Here is a 21,233-nt window from a genome sequence, read left to right on the forward strand (position 1 = left end):
AGCACTTCTGCCATTTTTTGTCACAAATGTTTTACTTTATAATCTCTGTATTTTTTTTTTTTTTTACATACACATTTCTGACTATAAAATGTCAGAGAATTGTTTATTTTTAACATAATTGTGTGTCTTTAAACATGGGACAAATGTTCTCACAAATGTACAACTTTTCGACATTGGAGAATATCCGCACGTTTTTTTCCTAAATATGTGACATTAATCTAGAAATTTCTGAGTATCTTTGGTGGAAGTTTAGTCCGTGGTCATGTCTTTCTATGGCACTAAAAGGAAAGGCAGACACAGAGAGTGAGATGGGTGAAATTAGTTGGAAATGGCCCCCATCTGGGTGCCCAACCAGAAACTGGCAAGAGGCGCCCCTGCATCCTCCCTGTCTGGTGAAGGAAGAATGGTGAGACATGAGCAGACAGACCTGTGTGTGTGTTTGGCTGTGATGGCAAAAGGTCTGTTAAAGCGAGACTTGAATTCCAATGCTTCCATCTCTACCATCCCTCCCTCCCTCCTTCCCTCCTCCCTCTTTCTCTCTCAGCATCCAGCAGCTGCGCCTCTCTCATGCCTTTCCTGACGCCGAGTGAAGCCTCCCATACAGATGAGCGCTGGAAGCCACGCACCTCTTGACGTAGCCATACAGACCGGTTGCGGTGCCACACTCGGTCTCCGTGCAGCACGTATTGCGCAACGTGACTGATGCTCTGTACTGGCTCGGCACGGTGGAAACAACAAAAAGCGCTCTCCTGGGCGAGGAGCCGTGGATGAAAACCGTCGGCCGACAGGACCGGAGGACCGGACCCTTCCCTCGTCATTCGCCACGGGGAGAGACGAGCGGATTCGGCGCGTCGCTCGTGATGTGACTCACTTTTGTGTGTATTGGTGAACAGCAGCCATTGAGGACTTCATCCCTCAGAAAGGTGAAAACAAGGAGAATTTGTCTGTTCTGTAGCGACAAAGTGAGTGATGGGAGCTTCGCTCGACAGCGCGCAGTCAACGCAGCGTCCGCTGCGTGGGCTCTGACCGCAGCTGGATTTGATGAGCTACCTCCGTGGGTTGCCGAACCCTCGATAGAACCCGTGTGTCGTCCCTCGGCGTTGGTCTCTTTTTGCTGAGGACAATTAAAACACTATAGGCTGCTAGAGGTGAGAGGAAGCCTGTTAACACTTTTTTTATTTTTATTTTTTTTATTTAAAGAAAGACCGGCCTCTCTGCAGTTCATCCCCCGCTCCTGGCCGCGCGTCTTACCCGCCTGCCTCATCTCATCCTCCGCGGCGTCTGGGCGCCCTCAGCCGCTCAGCATCTTTTGGTCAACTGTCTTACATGACAGCTTACATCGGATGCTAATTCGCATGACTCATTTGAGCTTCTGTGAGATACACAGACTATGTTGGGACTAAATTAATCGACGAGAAAGTGCCGCGTCTATGCGCCTCCGTCGCACCGCCCCGGAAAGGACTTCTTGCCACTGAGAGAGCTGGATATGCAGAGATTAACGTGAAAGGATGGATCTAATTATCACTGTTTTGGGGCTACTGGCGTTGATGGTTGGAGGCATCAGTTGCCAAGGAGTGTACGGTAAGTCTGCGGATTCCCACATGTTTTTCATGACCTTGTAAAGCAGCGGCTTCCCATTGCATCCCGATGTCCTTTAATAATCTAGTTGTTTAGGAAGTGGGCATGTATATGGTGGGCATATCGGCTATGAAAAACCATATTTGAAATTGGGGCTTCCTTAATGTAGCCCCTTTTGGTTATACAGCAAATCGCGTGTGTGCAGCCCCCCCTTTCCGATCCAATCCATCACTCCCCATGCTCAGTGAGCAGGCTAAATTTAGCAGGTTACATTTTTATGTTATCACAGAGGAACCTGGTATGTCCTTTCTGAAGCCTTCAGTTATTTTTATTTTAATTTTTTTATTTATCTTCCCCGCTTATAATTGCTCATTGTGATTCAAAATGACACATGTGACTCCTTATCTGACATCAGCCCAAATGCTTATTTGTGGAAGTCATAAAGATGTGTTGAGCAATGGTGGTGTGCAGAGTCATGAGTGATCATCCTGCGTGTTGGATCTATCTAACCACCTCCTCCTTATGTCTGCATGTCTGGATCTCTTGCAGAATCACAGCTATTAGCTGGCATTGTATTATAAGGACTTGTTGCAGAAAGGTGCAGCGACGTTCTCGTTGCAATCCGCTGAAAGGATCAGAGCAATCTGCTCTGAGCTCTATAGAGAAACAGGTAGTAGCTGTGAACTGTGTGCATTGACTGGTGCTCAGACCAATACTGCTTTTTGCTAGTATGTCATAAGATGTGAGCGTCGTCCTGCTGCTGCTGCTGCATGAATTCCACCACGCTAACGACGAAGGCAAATTCCTGCCCGATGCCCGTGCGATCAGTGGCACAAATTGTATCTGATATGAATTGTAATCCCGGCAGCAGCGACGGCGCTGACAGTGGCAGCTGTAGGAGGACTGTGAGGACAAAGTGATTCATGTGCACCAAGACGAGGACATGGAGGGATCCTTGAGGTGCCCAGCCCTTATCTGTCAGCAGCAACGGTGGCTCTGACCACAGCAAAAAGGCTGCACAGAGGAACATTTAAGCCAGATGTGGAGACGTGGGTTTGTGTGTTGCCGAGCTTAGAAGATTTCTGTTGATACAGAGTGTGAGGCAGGAGAAAGAGTACAGTGAGCATGACTGCAACAGCCATGCAACAGCCATGCAACAGCCATGCAACAGCCATGCAACAGCCATGCAACAGCCATGCAACGCACCGTCAGAGACTTTATCGTTCCTTTTCCTTTTAGTGGCACAAGCCAGATATTAAAAGGCCGGACAGCTCTAATTGATGACCCAGAGATATGGTACTACTTCAGATACCAACTAATGATGTACTGTGCACTAGTAACTGTGATATTGTATGCTATACTTCATTTCCATCTGAAGTATCTCTCTGAACTGGGCACAACAACATAACAGTTATGAATCAGAAATCCGTTAGGTTTGCACAAACACGCTAGCTCCTCTAACCCCAGCTCACAAACCTGCAATGACTAAAAGTTTTCCATTTACAACAATGAGCTTTTTACTATCATGTCGCTTTGCATCTTTCAAAGCACCCTCATAGTGCACACCCTTTCATCAGTGAACACCTTAATTTAATTTTTCCCTGGACGAAATGCTCCATTTCAACGTAGTTTAGTGCCAATTCACAAAGACTATTGTCTCAAGACACTTTACGGAAAAAAAGTTTGTGAGACAGTGTTATTCATATTAGCTTTTGGAGGTTAGTGAAATTCCACCGGTCTTATCTGTTCTCTCATTGGACGCCACAATGAAACCAGAAATCAGATGTTATTCCCAGCTGACTTTTTTTTTAAACTCACAACCTAGAATATAGAACTTGAAATGCACATCACCTTCACAAGTCTTGACAGGTGTAAGAAAAAAACATTTCCACTTGTCAACAAAAAATGTACACCGAATAAAGACTATGTTCATTTCAGCTAACAGGTGTGAATACAGTCATTTGACTCAATTGGCTAGAGCTGAGACTTATTTCGTGCGTAATTTTCATGCTTTGCAGTACTTATTCAACATTGTTAGAGATTGTTTGTATTTCTTATTCAGAAAGACTGATCAGACGTTTTTGTTGGCCAATTTCTGATCTCTGGGTTATGGATAGCTTCAACCAATCATGTGCATTTGTGCCAGTTTTTATTTCTCTTCATGAACCATGACATAGGAATACAATTTTAAATTATTTTCACGTTTTTGTTTCTTTTTTTTGTTTTTTTGAGTAGTGGTAAAGTCTTGCCATATGTGTGATAAAGTTGCAGAAAACAAGGTTTTGCAAACACTTTAAAATAAAGCTGAATTTTTTTTAGACGTCTTTAGCATCTTATGTTAGTTGTTAGCTCAGTTAGTGTGGTTCAGTTTAATCATACTGCAGTCACTGCGTATTCCCAGGAAAGGCTGCCAACAATGTCCATTGTGCTCCGTGACAGACAGAGTAACTTTTCTCTACTCAATTTAGCCTTTTTTATTTGCTGAATTTCTCTCCCTCGCAATCTGAATGAACTGCAGACATCTCTCGCTATGTCACAGAAACTGCAGTTCCATTATAAATTGCTTGTCAGATCTCTGTTCTTTATCTGAGTTTATTTTAAACGTCTCACTGGTACTGAAAATAGCTAACTTTGCATCGTATTTACTTAATTACAGTGTTCCCACAAAAGTGTTGTTCTTTAAAGAACACAGTGCTTAGATATGGTACATTTATAGGTTGGAAAAAGACAGGATGTTTAACTTTACGATTGGTTTGTCATTGGCCCCGACTGGTGGCCAGCCAGTTGGACACTCAAAATTTAAATCTTTTTCCAATTAATTAATTACTAATGGTACAATTTCATTTTATAAATATTGAACTTTAATAAAACAGAACTGTATTGAAAACAACTCAGAATGTTCCTCACACTATTTTGCCATCCAGGAAAAACTGGATGTGTTATCCAGGATTTGGCTATATTTAAATATAAGATGCACAGGTTAAGACTTTAAGATGGGAAATTACAGGTAGTATTTGCCTCAGATTTATTTACTGAGAGACCTGTTCTTTGGGTCTGTCTAAAAATCTAATTTATTAATTCCTACTATTTTAGTCTATTTGTTCACAGAGAAGTATTTGCCCAAGCATGTGTTTTGATTGGTTTGCAGTTTACAATTTCTCGCTGTTATTCCAGATTATTTAATCAAATAACAGTTTAGTTTATATTCAAACAGGATTGGGTCAAGACTGCTCAACATCAAACTGTAATGTTTTGTCACTTTTAACCTTTTCTAGTTGAACATTTTTATGAAAAAAAATTGTATATGGAAAACAACGAAACAACGGGCTGCGCAGAATGTGGTGTTTGGAGTCACTTAATTCCTACAGTTTTTAAACAAGGCCGGGGTCAGAGCCTCTAAATCATTTCCCTCGCTCAACTCGATATCCATTCTTGCGACATGGGGCTCGTCAGCTTACCACAGACATTGAGGACTGACAGGGATGACACTAATCATAGCAGCCGATAACGCGCAAGTCCGATAAAAGCCGCTGATCCTTGGCGTAAGCATGTAAGCATGCTGTCCATGTCACTGCGTGTGAGCAGATGAAGATGCACGCAGATTAAAAGGAATCATATCCCATAATGCTCGATGTGATGTTACTAGAGTGGTATGTGTGGACTTGTGGGTATGTAGCAGCAGAAGCAGAAGGGACAGGGGATGAGGTAGAGGGGCGGTGGTGGTGGTGTTGGGGGGGGGGGGGGGGGAGTACCAGATGGAACTGTTTGAGCATTTAACTCTCCGTGTTTGCATGTATGTTGAGCAGCTTGAAAAATCCCCAGAGCACAGCCAATTCTTCTTCAATTCATCAATACCATTTCCTAGACTCCCTTGGAATGCTGCTTTCTTGCCTGCCTTGTGTATAATATGTTATGTGGAAATGCAAGTCCTGCTTATAAATAGAAATCTAACATGCACTTCCTTGTGTAGCTTATGTCAAATGAAGAGGAACCACTGTTGAAGACCTGTACCTGCCTCAAACCTCCAGGGAGGCTGCCTGTAGGCAGTCATCTATTGGCATGGCTCAAAAGTCAACATTTATTATTGATGGCTGCAAATCATTTACATTTATGTACTCTTGCTTCCCAGTGGATTCGCAGGAGGTTTAGACGTATGGTGGGTGTGGGAATTGTTCATCACAGGTGAAAAACAGTGGGTGAGTGACTTCATAACGTGAGTCACCCAGCAATGGCATTTTTATTTTCTTACTAGATTTGTCTTTAAATGCACTGAATACAGTTAAAGGCTGTAATGTTTTTTTTTAATTGTTTTTAAAAAAGAGACTGCAATTTTAACATACTGGGTGTTAAACTCCTTTTAAAAACATACCAAAGACAGTTTTTTTGCAATTGTAGCGATAATTTTGGTCAATAGTGATCCTATTTTCCTTAATGGAAATTGGATTTGCAACATTACCATACATAAAAGAAGACAATAAAAACATCAATACACAATAAAATACATGAACTGTACTGCTTTACCAGCAGAGCAGGAGTTGGCCTTTTATTGAAAGCAGTCAGTCAGTTGTGTATAAAAGCAGGAAGAGATTTCATCTTAACATTTCTCCTTAAAATGACAAATGTGTCTGATTAAAAAGCTTTCACTGAAAATTACTGAGTCATAATTTGTCTTCCAAAGGAGCCTGCACCCTTGTGTAGACAAACGTCCTCAAGCTGTGAGAGTAAGCATGTCTGTCACTCTCCTACTGTTATGTTGTGTTATTGTAGGTTATGAATAGGCCTCAGTATGAATAATAGGAGGGTAACATCCAGCCAATCCAATACATCCAGCTCCTGAGACGAGACAAGATTTTAGCAATTTTGTTTTGAGGAAAAACTAAGAATCTGTGTGTTTTTTGGTTATACACATAAAATAAATGGGGATTACAGTAATCCAATCTAGTTCTGGCAAGTCAATAAATGGTATTCTTTTTATAGCTTGTCTTATTTTACCCTGGACTTGATGCCCAAAAAAGCAAAACATTTAAATTCTTCTGTTTTTGTTTTTCAAACAAAGAAAATAAATATATCGAAAAGCCCAAAGAGTTGTTTAAAGAATTGTAATTCAGTGTAGAACCATCAAGTTCTTATTAAAAACAAAAACAAAGCATAAAAACAATTGCGAAATAGCCCTTTAAAGTTATCATAAGTGGTTAATTGTCTTTCACAGAATTCCCACGTTCTTACAAACTGTCTATAACTTATGTGTCAGTCTGTCACCACTTAATCTGTCTGCCAAGTAACAAAGATGTTCCGACATAAGTGATTTAAAAGTGAATGAGGTTTTTGCAGTGTATTGTCACTGTGTTGTCAGCCAGCCTGCTGAGCAGTCTCTATTAGGTAACTCTGTCAATACAACAGGGACACTTACGAGTTACTTCCTTTCTTATTTCAAAATAAGAGTCGCAATGATAGTGTCATGCTTTCATATCCACAGCTTATAGGAATAGCTTATATTGACATCCCTAGACCAAGTTAAAACTGCATAACATTTTCACAATAGTGTTTTAACAAAAAATATCATGGCGTTTTTTTTTTTTACTATCACACTAATTAAGCCTTTGTAAAAATCATGACTATTATAAAAATATATCATTTAAAATTTATAGTCATGGGAATCTACTATTAATCAATTATTAATTAAATGCACAGCACTTGTACTTTTTTCTTCAGGTTGCTACATTTGAGCTTTTGTGCCACTAGACGTAATAGCATTTGTTTTGTTGCATTAGCCGCCTCTTTTCTGTCTTTGCTTTCTAAATGGACCCTGAAGCAGATGAGTGGGACATTTAGTGGATGTTCTCGGCCTTCTTTTTATCCGCGGGCATCACTTGATACCATCGCCATTGACTAATTGGTGATATCATGACGCAGTAATAAAGAAATCACATAGCAGTGTGTTAAGTGCTGCTGCCACAGTCATTAAAGAGAATTGATGAAGGCTAGTCATCCCACCATGACCGCAGGCCAAAGAGAGAGTGAGCTGCAACTAAAGTACCAACATCTGTTTCTCTCTTTGTTTCTTCCATCCTCCCATGTCGTTTGCAGGTTTTTTTCTCCTTCATAATGCTGTTTTCATCACGCACACATTTCTCCTGGAGATTACTAAATCATATTGAACTCTACTCACCCTTGTCTTGTTTCCACTCGGTCAAATGGTGCTCCTTCATTTCAGCAAATCAAAAGATGTGGTGTACAACCCAGTTAAGTACTCCAAAGAGCATTTGTGTGTAATGGTAGTGACAGCTAAAAGGCTCTAAATGTTCATATCAAAAAGCTACAATGGAACATGACTTTTATGATTGCATGGAAATGCCTTTGTGCTTGTTACTTTTTCTGGAGACGTACCGCCTTCCCTATGTTCTCTTTGCATCAAAGTCAGTCAGAGACAACCTCCTTGGGATGCACAGATGTCCCTGATCTCATTTGTTTTGTGCTGCTGAAGAGGGGAAAAAAGTCCTTCTGCTTTCTCTCCACACAGTACCACTCCTGCTTCTCTTTTTCACTGTCTTTCTCCTTCTGTCTCTCGCTCCCTCTAGTTTGCATTGAAGTCCAAGCAATTGCTGAGGTTCCCTTTTCATGAGCCCCGGTTCAGACGCTTTGGCTTCTAAGCTATGCAAATGCATTCTGCCAGTGAAACTAAAGCCGTCTTTGTTGGTTCTCAGAGGCCTCCTCCACAGAGTCCTTCATCATTCCTTTGGATCAGGACCCGTACATTTCCCACCGTAATAAGACCGCGGATAGCTCTGTCTCTTCTCCTCATGCTCAAAGTTCCCATTTCCTTGCCTGTCTTTCCTCTGCCAGCCTCTTACCCCATTCTCCTATGGGGTAACGGCCGATGGACGTCTGCAGCTTCAGTCAGAGGCAAATTAAGATATACAGCAGGGTAGGACATAGAACAAGGAATTTGTTGCGGTGGAAGACTTAACTGAACACCTCAAGGATTACTTTGTACCCCTCAAGAGGGCTTCAGATGGGACCAGTTTAATCATTTTGAATATTACTCCTCTTTGGAGCCTGCCCTCTGGTATTGGCACTCACCATGCACTGCAGAGACACTGTTTGAGCTTTAAATCTAACACGTTTCAGCTGTGTTCAACAGTCTCCAACAGTTAAGTGCTCCCACAATGTGTGCATTAGATAAAAAAAAAAAACATTGTTTATTCTTTAATGCACATGATATTTAACCCAACCGCAAGTAGATTATTATTTATTCTATTTAAAAAAAAACTTAAGGACCACTCCACAAATTATTGTCCACAACTAGCAGAGCAACCTCTGTGTTTTGTATTAAAAAGTCACAAACTTGTGCCGCAGAATCTGAAAAATGAATGTCTTGTAGCATTAGTCAGGAATAAAAACGTTTGGCCCACCCTACATTTCCAACAATGCAAGAAGGTTTTAGTTAATCCTGCCATTTAGTTAAGTCTGTGCTCGAATACAGTTAATGACACCAACATGAAAGCTCGATTTTTACAGGCACCCATATTTCTCTGCTGTCACACAGTGACAGGGTCTGCATGTTGGCAAATATAAAAGCACATTTATACATGGGTCTAAATGTTAAGAAATTGAATGTGTTTGGTGAAACGTAAGTGATGTCATGTCTTTTATTTACTGTGTGTGTGTGTGTGTGTGTGTGTCAGTTTTGATGTGCACTTGATATGTGTAGAGCCTGCGTATTGGGATGCATAGTGTAAAATTCAAAGTGTTGTTCTGTGTCAAGACATGTACGTTACGTTTTGGAGGGATTTCATTTCAGAGGCTGTGATTATATGAAAGGCAGGGAAACACCCTAGACAGGTCGCCAGTCCATCAAGGTACACCTTCTATACTGTATAGCAATTTAGAGGGAACAATTAAATACATTCAATTTAAAAATACTTTATTAATACCAACTGGAAATGGAATGTTGTTGTAACTCATTATGCAGCTTTTTTCAAAGTGCTGCTGTGGTTGGAGATGATTGTGGGCAGGAAGGATCTTCTGTGGCGGTCTGTCTTACATCAGATCTGGAGAAGTATGGCTGAAGAAACTGTATAACAATCTGATGGAAAGAACATGAAGAAAACATGCACGCTTTCTGACCAGGAATTAAACCCAGGGCCAGAAAGTACTATTTGAGTCAGTTCTATAGCATTGGTATATATGTATTGTGAATGTTGCGTCATGCTGGGCACATATTTCAATGTTTTCAAAAAATGTGTAGCACAGTTTTCACATTGTGTATTCTGCAGTATTATGATGATGCTAGAGCATTATTTAGCCAAGACAGTGAATCTTCACATGCCATTAAAATGCAAGGCCAAACATCAATAGTGCGCTGTGGAAATAATAGCAATATCCACCTCCATATTATCCGAGGTCTAGTTAAACAATAGAGATGACACATGCATAAATCCAATAAGGTTAATTCCCAGTTTACAGTTTGTTGACCTTCAGGATTGGGTGTTCTGAACAAATAAGGTTTGCCTGTGCTTATTTGTTGTGACGTTTGCTCAACCCTTAAACAGACAAAAGTTCCTCAAACTTCTATTTAACGCACACAAGAAGGGGAAACAAATGTTGGACCATGCAAGCATTTAAAGGCCATGGACCTAATAAAGGTTGACGAGTAATTTTTTTCACCCAAAGAATTTATAAAATCAGATTAGTTGATATTAACATTTTTTGATGTAATTGTCTGGATAAATTAGTGTTTATTCAATTAGCGCTCTTGCTTCACAGCCAGAAGGTCACCAGTTTAAATCTCAGCTGGGTTCCTTCTGTGTGGTTGGCATGCATGTGTGGCTTTGCTTCGGGTACTCCAAGTTGCTCTTAGAAACAAAATACGTGTGTTAGGTTATTCGGCAAATCTAAAATGACCTTAGGAGTGAGTTTATCATATGTGATTGTATGTATGTCTTCCTGGATTGACTATCAAAAAATCAAATCTGTCGTTCATCCACTCAATATTATAATACAGACATTTGCGTCCCTGGCTAAAAATCAATAGTTGGTGCATTTGACATCAAAAAAAAGAAGCTCCCCCACACTGTAAAGAATAGCTCGTACGTCTCAATGACACGTTTAGCACAATACTTTCATCCATCTCCCATGAGGATTTGGATGAGGTCAGAAAGGCTGTTTACCTCTGGATCATTCAATGCTAAATCCCTGTTGCAGACCAAATAAGCTTATTATAATGGGCCAGGCTGCTTAAACAGTTAAGCCCTCATCCCCAAACCCTGAGCGACTTGTCCCACTGTATATAATGCAGAGGACATAAAGCTACTACTAATGATCTTGTATTCATTCATTAATGAAGGCCTGTTCGGCTGACTAACGGACGCATCACTGATTTATTTTGTGATTTTGTACTTCTAATGTGAGTTTTGTATATTTATGCCCTGAACAGAAGCTGGTTTCTATATTTCTGTACCAGTGATGGAAAGGGATTTTATCTTGAGGAGGCATGCTCATCTAGTCTTCACATAAATGCAAAATAAGGTGTAAAAAGGAAATGAGACTAGCCATGATATATAAAGCAAAACAACAACAAAAAACAATGTTTACATTAGGTGTGACAAGGTATGAAATACTCACAGTATGAAAACCTAATTATGAAACTACCATGGTGTCATGGGTATTTGCTAAAATGTCAAAAGAAAAGTGATGTAGAATGATTTAATTGCTATATTTTAAACAGGAAAGCACAGCTGTTCTGACTTCTGTGAAACTAATAGCATAATAGTACACCGCCTCATACAAACCAATATACACAATAGGGTGGCACAATTTTAGAATTAACACCTGCTAAATTTGGCAGCGGTTTTCATCAAGTTATTGCTCAAAACATTTTCCCATTTTTCTGTTCTACTCCTTCTGCAACAGAGGTTAAGTAGGGTGATAGTAGCTGGGTACCTTTTCCAGCTCCAGTAGGGTCTGCTCACAGCTGCTTCACAGAACTGCCACTTGTAGCTTGCACGCTGAAGTGTGTTGCCTTGATGCACCTTGATAGGAGTGATGGGGGTGCTCCCTAAGTTTTACATCATCATTAAGCAATGCAAAGTATGGTCAATTTAATATATATATATATATATATATATATATATATATATATATATATATATATATATATATATATATATATATATATGAGAGATATGTGTGTGTGCCAAAAAGAGCAACTACAAATATTCTTTTTTTATCAACCATTCAACAAAAAGTGCCCATTTATTATATATTAAAGACAAGATAAAGATCTCAAATGTCATTCATAGTTCTGCTAATTTTATCTTACGCAGCAGGAAGTCTTCATATGGATTGATTTTCATTCATCATACAAAAGCTAATTTCCTCAAGTTGAAGGACATGTGATTGAGTTGTAATTAACAGTATCAGAAACGTATCAGTTTAAGAAGTATCTTGAGTCAACAGCACTGATGGAGTTGTGTCATGAAGCAGTCATTTAGAGATTAATTTAGAGCAGGGATCACCAACCTTTTACAAGTTGAGAGCTACTTCATTGATACTGTCATACGTAGGGCTACCTGCACCGACCTTTGAACTAGAAGAGTCAGAGCTGAGCTTAACTTTATGTAATATAATTTTTTTAATGTATTTATCATTTTAAATCTATGTAAATGCAAGTATGATTAAAAAGGAAGCACAACTACTAAAAATACCATTTTAGATGCAGCTAACTGGAGGGTTGTGCTATTTTTTAAACAGGCTTGAGGGCACCACATAAGGTCCTTCACTGCAAAAACAGAACTAGAAATAAGTAAAATGTTCTTAAAACCTGTGTATTTGTCCTTGATTTGAGCAGGTAAATAAGATGATTTGCCAATGGAATAAGAAATTTGCACTTAAAATAGGAACAATTCATCTCCATCATCTTATTTCAAGTGCAGTATGTCTAATTATCTTATTTTAGGGATCAAAATACTCATTCCATTGGCAGATAATCTCATTTACCTGCTCAAATCAAAGATAAATACACAAATTTTAAGAACATTTTACTTATTTTTAGATCCGTTTTTGCAGTGTTGGGGGAACCATGTTGGTGACCCCTGGTTTAGAGTATTCTGTTATGTCTGCTTCTGCAGTGACTGCAGTGCAAAAATATATATATATATACAAAAAGAAAAAGAAAGTACAGTTCAACTCTGCTGCTGGCTAATTACTTTGTGGAGTTGTGGTAAGACTAGCCATAGTCATCCCTTCCAAAAGAAAGTGACTTTTGACAGTAAAAAGATTCCTTTGGTTTCTCTTTGTAATGCAAAAATGTAGTTAGGTTAAGAATAGCTGCAGGGATTTTGAGCCTTTGTTTTGCCTTGAATAGGACAATCACAATTGTTAGAATTGTTTGATTGCAATCATTTGAGCTCTCTCCAGTTATTATTTTTCTTCTATCAATCTGCATAAAAAACTAACAGAAATATAATTTCACATCATTTCCATTACTATTTCCTTCTCACTGTGTGTTTGATCCGAAGTATGTATTCTGTGGCATGAATAAAATGTTTTATCTTGCTTAAGATATGACAAGTGCAATATAAAAAAATAGGGCTTAACTGTCTTGTGTGAGGTAGAGCACTGCCTATACAAAACAATTTATTTGCACTGTGAAAAAACATGTCCTTTACAATGTATGTTTCCCAAAATCTTGCATAGTGGTAGATTTTTATTACAGCCCATAATCACCTCTGAGACTTATTCAACATACAGTGATCGTGTACTTTTTTTAACAGATTTTCTTGCAGATATGAACACCACTTAGCTGTATCCTTCTTACCATAATCTCTGATAGGTTTCCCTGCGCCCTGCTGAAGAAAAACTTCCCCACAATGTGACACTGGCTCATGCATGTTTTAGGCCTGTCCAGGGTGGTGTGTAGTGTTAGTTTTCAACCAAATATAGGATTTTGCATGCAGATCAAAACTTTCAAAATTGACAAGAGCATCTTTCTCACTGTTTGCTTTGTTCCCTGTGTGACTTGTAGCAAAGTGCTGACAGCTCTTTGTATTGCTGTTTCAATAAGGGCTTTCTTCTTGCCACAGATTCGCAGAGGGCACCACTGCTAGTTGTTGTGTGATCTGATTTTCCCACCTGAGCACTATATCTTTGCAGCTCCTCCAGAGTTACCATGGGGCTGTAGCTGCTTCTCAGAATAAGGCAGACCCTTACCTAGTCTGTCAGTTTTGGTTGACAGACATCTCTTTGTAGGTTTACGTTTGTGTCATGCTCTTTCCATTTTTGGATGGTGCTTTGAGCAATGCTTACTAGATGTTCAGAGCTTTAGTATATTGTTTTATAACCTAATGCCACTTTAGGCTTGTTCACAACTTTATCCCTGACCTGTGTTTTGTATTCCTTGGTCGTCATGATAATGCTTTTTCACCTTTATTCTCTAATACTAATCACAGGAGCCTTCACTGAACAGCTGAATTAAGGGAACCTATCACACAAAATTAATTTATTTAGCCGTTAAATACATTTATTGGGCACTTGGAGTTTCTATGAATGCATACATTTTTAATTTAGTCTGTGCAGATGGTGCTTAGATACGTTTCTTTTCATTTTGGATCATATTTTCCAATCGGTTCAGTTCCTGTTATGTTCTTTGAACTATTTAGTCACAGTATTTGCTATGGAGCTGCTAAACAAGGTCATGGACTTTTGTCTTACTAATTTCCCGAATCTGCCATTTTTGTTTTTCACAGCAATTTGAGTCCAAGCCCAAGGATGCCAAAGCTACAAGTAGAGATGAGAAAATGTTTGGTTGTTGGGTGTATTAACTCAAAAAATCCATTACACTGTCCCCCAGCATCCTATAGAAATGGCCGAATGGGGTGGAGTGGAACGCTCTACAACATCGATGGGGGCAATGTGAAGTGCCTCCTTCAGATTTAAAGATACCACATCAAAACAAGTTGTTCTCAGGCGATACCAAAAAAGGGGCAACAAAGAGGCTGTGTAGTTTAATTTGCTGAGGAATTCAGACCAAAGTATTGCAGTTTCACTTTATAGACGACAACTGAATTATTTAAATGTGAAAAGGAAGAGCTTAAAAGCATTATATGTCCCTCTTTAATAATAACATATAAGATTAAGTTACACACAGGTGGGCTCTAGTTACAAATTTAGCTATTTCTGAATACATTTTGTTGTACTAGAGTTTTTATTTGGTCTCACACTAAAGTTGGATGAATACAGTTCCACTGCACAGTTCTCAGGTTTTTACTTGACAGCTCTATATCCTTTTCCTTTCACTTTACATTATGCACTACCTTTTGTTGACCGATCACATGAAATGAAAGTAAAACATGATGAAGTTTGTATGAAGGGTAAAATATGAAGTTTGTCCTAGTAACTTCACAAAATGGCAAAAGTTTAAAAAGTAGGAATAGTTAGGCAAATAACCGCACATTTCAATCTTAAGCAGATTTGATTGTTAGGCTGTTGTTTTAAAGCATGTGATGCATTCTTTGTTTTACATCTTGGATTATCATTTCTGTGACTGGCATCACTTCAGATCCCAGAGAATTATACATGCAAGACAGCTTCAAAGTGACGCAAATGATGAAAGGATTTCATTGAATATGAATGTCTTTCCCTGTGTTCCTGTGCTACTTTCATTCAACTGAATTGTCTTAGTTAAGTCAAACTGGCAGGACCTGCTTTTCCATATATGAGGTACAAGTCTCAGCAGTCAGTTGTCCCCCCCCCCCACCCCCCACAGGTAGCTGACAGGAACAACAGGGTGCCTCTTAGCCATACCGTGGAGGGAATAAAAAAATAAGAAAGTAGCATGGCAGGGGGGATTGCTGCATCATGGCACCCACAAGAGGCTAATGCCAACCTTCAACTCTGTCACTTCAGCCCACACGCGCATCCTAAGTGTTGCTCCTGTGAAGTGATGTCTGTTGTCATGGTGACAGAATGTGAGCCTTGCATCGCGCATCCTCTGACTTCCTTGTTCTCTCCTCTGCCGCCTACCCACTCGCTCATTCTCTTTCTCCCTTCCAGCACGCCGGCAAATCAAACGCTGAAACAAATGTGAAGTGATTGCAGAAAGCAAACGCTCCTCGCTGCAGCCTCCCCGTCGTGCTCAGACGAAGATGAGATCACGAGTGGAGGAGAGGTGGGGACAGATTGAGGGAGGGGTCCCAGGGATGGAGGTGGGCACATGAGGAAGGTTAAGGCTAAATTTGTCTCTTTAAAAATCATCACCATCTCATTGCTGCAAGGGAACGGCGGGGAGTGGGGCCCACTTATCTCTGCAGCAAATAATGCGTAAGCTTTTCTGACAAGCAGAAACGGCAGCGGAGCAAACGCGTTGACAGTGACGCCTTCACTAGCCCTCCGCATCAAAACCGGTGCCCAACAAGACAGCTAACAGGGGATGGAGAGGTGTCTTTTGGGGGTTAGGGTTGTGGGGCACTTAGAGACGCCCCTGCATTGCGTTTGTATCAGTTATGCTTACACTACAACTGCGTTTTATTTGCTCCTAAATGTAGTTCTTTCTCCAAAGATTGTGGCTCAGCAGATGTTATTTAGCACTAATGAGTGTACAGTATGTGTTTGAATCTGGGAGGAGGTGGTTACCTTTTATGTGTGAGCTTTTTCATCTTTCTGGGACAGAACTTTGCTGAGGTATCAATTTATCAATGTGATTAATGACCGTGGACACACATCTGCCCATCTGTGCTGCGCTCATCCTGAATGGTGGGACGGGCCTCAAAGTTCCTGAGAAGATGATGTGGTTGCTTCTACAATGCCTTTCAAAAGTATTTTTTCACATTTTGTTATGATACAGCTGCAAACTTCAGTGTCTTATTAGGATTTATCTGACACACCAGTAAAACTAGTAGGTAATTGTGAAAGAAACATTTGTGCCGAATATCTAAAACTATATGTCATGCATCTGTGTTCAGCCCCGCTGGGTGAATCGATTGCAGAACCATGTTTTGGTACAATTAAAACCAGCAAGCCCATTTGGCGTGTGTCTACCAGTAGTATGTTTGCCATATATAGAAACTGGATACTTTACTCATTTTGGTTTTTGCTGACTAGGTCACTTTCTAAGACTTGACACATATTACAGCCTAATTCAGTTGTTGCTCTGGCTAAGTATTTTCTGATCATTGTTAAGCTGTAAGGTGAACCTCTCCCCACTCTTCAGTGTAGTACATCTCTCCCCCCCCCCCCGTCAAGTCAGACCAGCATCCTTATCCATGCTGGAGAAAAGCCTCCCCACAGCATAATGCTGACGACAGCATGTTTCACAATATTAATGGTGTGTCCAGGAAGATGTGCAGAGTTGGGTTTCTGCCACACTTAGCACTTCGCATGTAGACCAAAGGGTTTTGTTCTTAACTGACCAGGGCACAGTTTTCTTCATATGTTATGTGTCCCATACTTCCACAAAGGGTGAGTTTGTGGAATGCAAGACAAACAAACCAGCTCTCTTGTAAATAAGATCTTAGACCTTAATGAGAAAAGCTGTATAGATAAAGGGTAGATAAATTATTAAAACAGTTGTCCTGTTCTCTAGCAAACAGAATGTGTGTGTGTGTGTGTGTGTGTGTTTGTGTTTGTACACATGTATATAGGGATATCAAAGGTTATCAAAGGAATATGAAAGTTCACAGTTTTTAGATTTTTATTTCTAAAGTATTTCAAAAACCGGTTTCATCTTTCTTCTACACTCCAGTTGTGCTCTGCTTTGTTTTGGTCTGTTACATAACATCCCAGTAAAACACATTGAACTGTGTGATGATACTGAGACAGACTGAGAAGACATCCACAGCATATGAATACTTTTTCATAGTGATGGACTTGCCTTTGCCCTCACAGCAACTTCTGCTCTCTGCAGAAGCGTATGCAACTATCTTCTGACCCCCTTTTCATATTATTTGGGCTTCCGCGCATGCCCCAGTATCATCTTAAAACTTTATTTTTCGTACAGATATATGCAGTGTAATAACCAATCTCTTTAGTGTCATGCTCTATTCATCTCACATTCAGACACAGCAGTTCCCAGAGGCTGTTGAACCCTTGAGGATAACCTCAAGCCGCATATCGTCAGTTAATGGCTTCCTATGGTAAAGCAAGCACAGTTTTCTGAAGCAGGTAAAGTGCTTTTCCTCTGAGATTCAGCTCAGTGGAGAAAAGATTCTTATATCAAAATTTAATACATATCTCTAAGTTCTAAGCCAGTTTTGAGTGTTTTTCTGTCTTTCCTCATTTTTATTCATGCCACTACAACAGAGGCTTTGCAGTTGATAACTATTTCTACCTTGAGGAATGTTTGCTCAGTGTAATGTTTAGAGCCTTGTCTCGCACCAACAGGATTTCAGACAGAGAGTGGTTTCCGTTCTAATTACACAAGCCGAGATCACCTTAGAAAATTAGAAACTTATTTCTTCCAGTCACAAAAGCACTTCAACAAAAAGCTAGGTAGATGCTTTATGCATGTAATGAACTTAGTTTGAGTGATGAAGAACTTCTGAGACATCAGAAATCTCCAGAACATTTCTACCTTTGTTAGACGTACTGCACATCTCACAGCTGTTTGATTATTGCTATATTAGCAGGGTCTGAACACGGTCTGCTGTATCCTAATTCTAGATTTGGCTTTCAGTCATTAGGTGTCCAGTTTTGTCTCTTGACCCAGTCTGCATGTGCTGACTCAGCATGAGGTGTGTCTGATTTGGATAATTTTCCCATGGCTTCAACAAGATTTCAATCATGTATTCATGGCACACATTCTCTTTCCATGAGCCAGTTATTTTCATTTTACAAAACCAGATGTTTCTTTCTTTTTTCATCTTCTTTGTTTGGCATTTCAAATAAGGTCTCATGCTTGAAGCAGCATGACCCTCACTATTTTTATGCTTAAGTTAGATATAAGTCAAATGACTAATTAATTCAAGTTGCCTGTTGCATTTTAAAATCTCATTAAACACAAAAAGCATTGTAGTTGGACATATTTATTGTGTTTATTCTGTATTTACACAAGCTATTGTACAATTTAACCTTTTTCATTATGAATATTATTAACAATTATAATTGAATATTATATTTGATAATGTTATTTTAATCAAAGGAAAGCAACACCAAAAATTGTTTCAAATGGTTGTGATTAAGGGCTACCAGCCTTGGATGACTATAACTAGCAATTGGATTTATTACTTAACAATTATTAAACTTATTTACGATGAAAGATGGATGTCTAGTCAGTTATAAGACTGAACTAGATTTTGGTTGCACGCTCAACCTGATTAAAGCCCTAGGATCTCCTCTATCAGTCCAATGACCAAAGGGGCAAAGGTTTGACTTTGTCCAGCAAGGCATCCACCACTGTTTCCAACATGTGTTCCAACATGAGGAATCTTCAGCTGAGATGAGGTCTCTTCAATACAGCTGATGGGGCATCATCTCAGAGGAATCTGAGTTTTTGGTCCTAAACCCTGTTGCATGCTGGGAGCCGTAGTCCAATCGGCCAAATAATGGCACAACAATAAGTTAAATTTAGCCAATTTGAGACAAAATCTTATCTTAAACTAAACATTTTGCACCCAATAAGGCATTGGCCAGTATGAGATGTTCAGACTATGATCACCTTGAGTAAAAATATCAGAGTTTTAACAGTACCACATTTCCTCAAATATCTAGAACAGAAATATGTAATGCAAAAACATTTTGAAAATGATTCAGAGAGCATTGTGGAGTTTGTGGAGGAGCTCCATTCCCATTCTGACCAGCTGCTTTCTGCTCGGTCTGAAGCAGTTAATAGATATTCTGTTTCTGTTCAATTTGTGATTATTTGCCACAGCGTACCGGGGTCACAGTTCAACAACTCTAACTCTGGCCTGAGCGAAACAGCAAAGAGCTGTACACAAATTCAAGCCTCATGCACTTTGATCAGCGAAGAACAATAAAAATGAATGACTTTTAAGAATGCAAAGGAGCAATTCTGTGTGCAAGCCCCATGATCAGGTTACATGTTCAAACACTGCTGGACAACAGGAATGACTACTACAGATACCCAGCACTTAAATTTAAAATCCAGAGAACATCTGTGAACATCAGCTGAAGATGTTAGAGTTGCTATGCCAGCTTGCTATTAATCCAGGATGTTTTTCTATTTTCACTTTGTCTTTTGGATCAAAATGGAGGTGAGGCATCAAGAAAAATCCTGAAGGTATTAAGGAGTTAAAAATCACATTTTCATTAAAATGCCATGACTGCAAAGATTGACACAGAGAATAGAGAGGGAATTTGGTCTCTCAAAAGCTGGAATGTTACATATATGCTACCCTATTTTTATTTAATTTAGATTTTCTTTATGCAGTTTTTTGTTGTTGAATAACTTACTATTTTTAGGCAGTTCAGCCAGGACCAACTGGTAGGTGGAAAAGCAACGGAAATCAGCCTTGGCAGCAATTGGCTGTATTTACCTTTTGTGTTACTCAAAATGTTCATCAATGCAAAATTTCCCTCTTCCGCAAATGAAATAATAATAAAAGAAAGTCCTACCCTTGTAGGACACAAAACGCTTAGAATTGCTTACACAAACACACAGCTGGTGGCCCTCTTTTCCTTTATCTTGACTGTCGCTCCAGAGAAGAGCTGCGCTCTTAAGAAGCTTCTCTCAAAAAGGCCATGTTCACAGCTTCAGCTGACCTGCATTTTTCATTATTCCTGCTCCTTTGCCTACCTTTATTTACTATCCTCTATCTTTATCTGTTTTCCCATGCAAGCAATATTTTGAGTTTCATGGTTTTTCAGCATGTAAGAGCATGCCTGTGTAAATTCTGAGTGATCCGGGTCATCGCAACAGCAAACAGGCTTAAATTGGAGGCAACTGGACTTTCGCTCAGTTCTTTCTGAAAATGTTTCAACACCTATCCAGCAGTCTTTGTCAATTCTGGATAAGGATTGCTGGATAGGTGTTGAAACATTTTCAAAAAGAACTGAGCAAAGGTTTGGGAAGCCTGTTTGCTATTTTAAAGAGCAATTTCAATCTAGACTCGACCCTTAAATAGTCACCCCATATCTGTGGCTAAATTTAAGCAGCGTTTTACTCAGATAGTTGTATTTATATTTAGGTACACTCTCAAAAGACTGATCAGCCTGATACAGGCAACATTACTTTAAGATGCAAACAGGGCACCAACCAGGATTTTAACACTTCTTGGAATAGTTTATTTGTCTGAATGTCTGAGGAAGTGTGCATGTTGCTCCAGACCTAAAAAAAAAAATTAAATACAGAAAAATGGGCTTAATGAAAAGTATGTTTAATACCTGCTAAAAAGGTTATTATTTTAAAAATGTACTTTTTATCTGACAAACAAGTCTCATCAGAACGCATTCTAATTTGTTGCGGTTCAAAGTGCTTCACAGAGTATAGGAGCACTAGAAGAATAATTGCATAAAAGGGTTAACATATATTTTAATCTAAAACAAACACAAAGTCTCACCTGTAATGTGGATTTGACGTGCACTCAGACACAACACAAATGTATAGTATCATAAGTTATACATGTAAGCAAATCTATGTGAAAGCAATTTTGCTCTTGAAACGGGTGAACAACAAGCAAGCAGCTTCTGCGTTTTAGACTCAG

General features: G+C 39.5%; 1 protein-coding gene across 3 annotated transcripts in view; it reads left to right on the plus strand.

Moving 5' to 3' along the window:
* Window positions 1-536: 536 nt before the first annotated feature.
* Window positions 537-21,233, plus strand: part of mdga2a (MAM domain containing glycosylphosphatidylinositol anchor 2a) — a 249,857-nt gene continuing 229,160 nt past the window's right edge. For 2 of the 3 annotated variants that reach the window (XM_036134196.1, XM_036134197.1), the window contains exon 1: window positions 537-1,581. In XM_036134196.1, the coding sequence (XP_035990089.1) occupies window positions 1,509-1,581 (73 nt within the window). In that variant the 5' untranslated portion in view covers window positions 537-1,508. The remainder of the gene's footprint in view (window positions 1,582-21,233) is intronic. The other variant, XM_036134198.1, reaches the window with a different exon arrangement.

The sequence above is a fragment of the Fundulus heteroclitus genome, unplaced genomic scaffold (assembly GCF_011125445.2).
Source record: "Fundulus heteroclitus isolate FHET01 unplaced genomic scaffold, MU-UCD_Fhet_4.1 scaffold_76, whole genome shotgun sequence".
NCBI lineage: Eukaryota > Metazoa > Chordata > Actinopteri > Cyprinodontiformes > Fundulidae > Fundulus > Fundulus heteroclitus.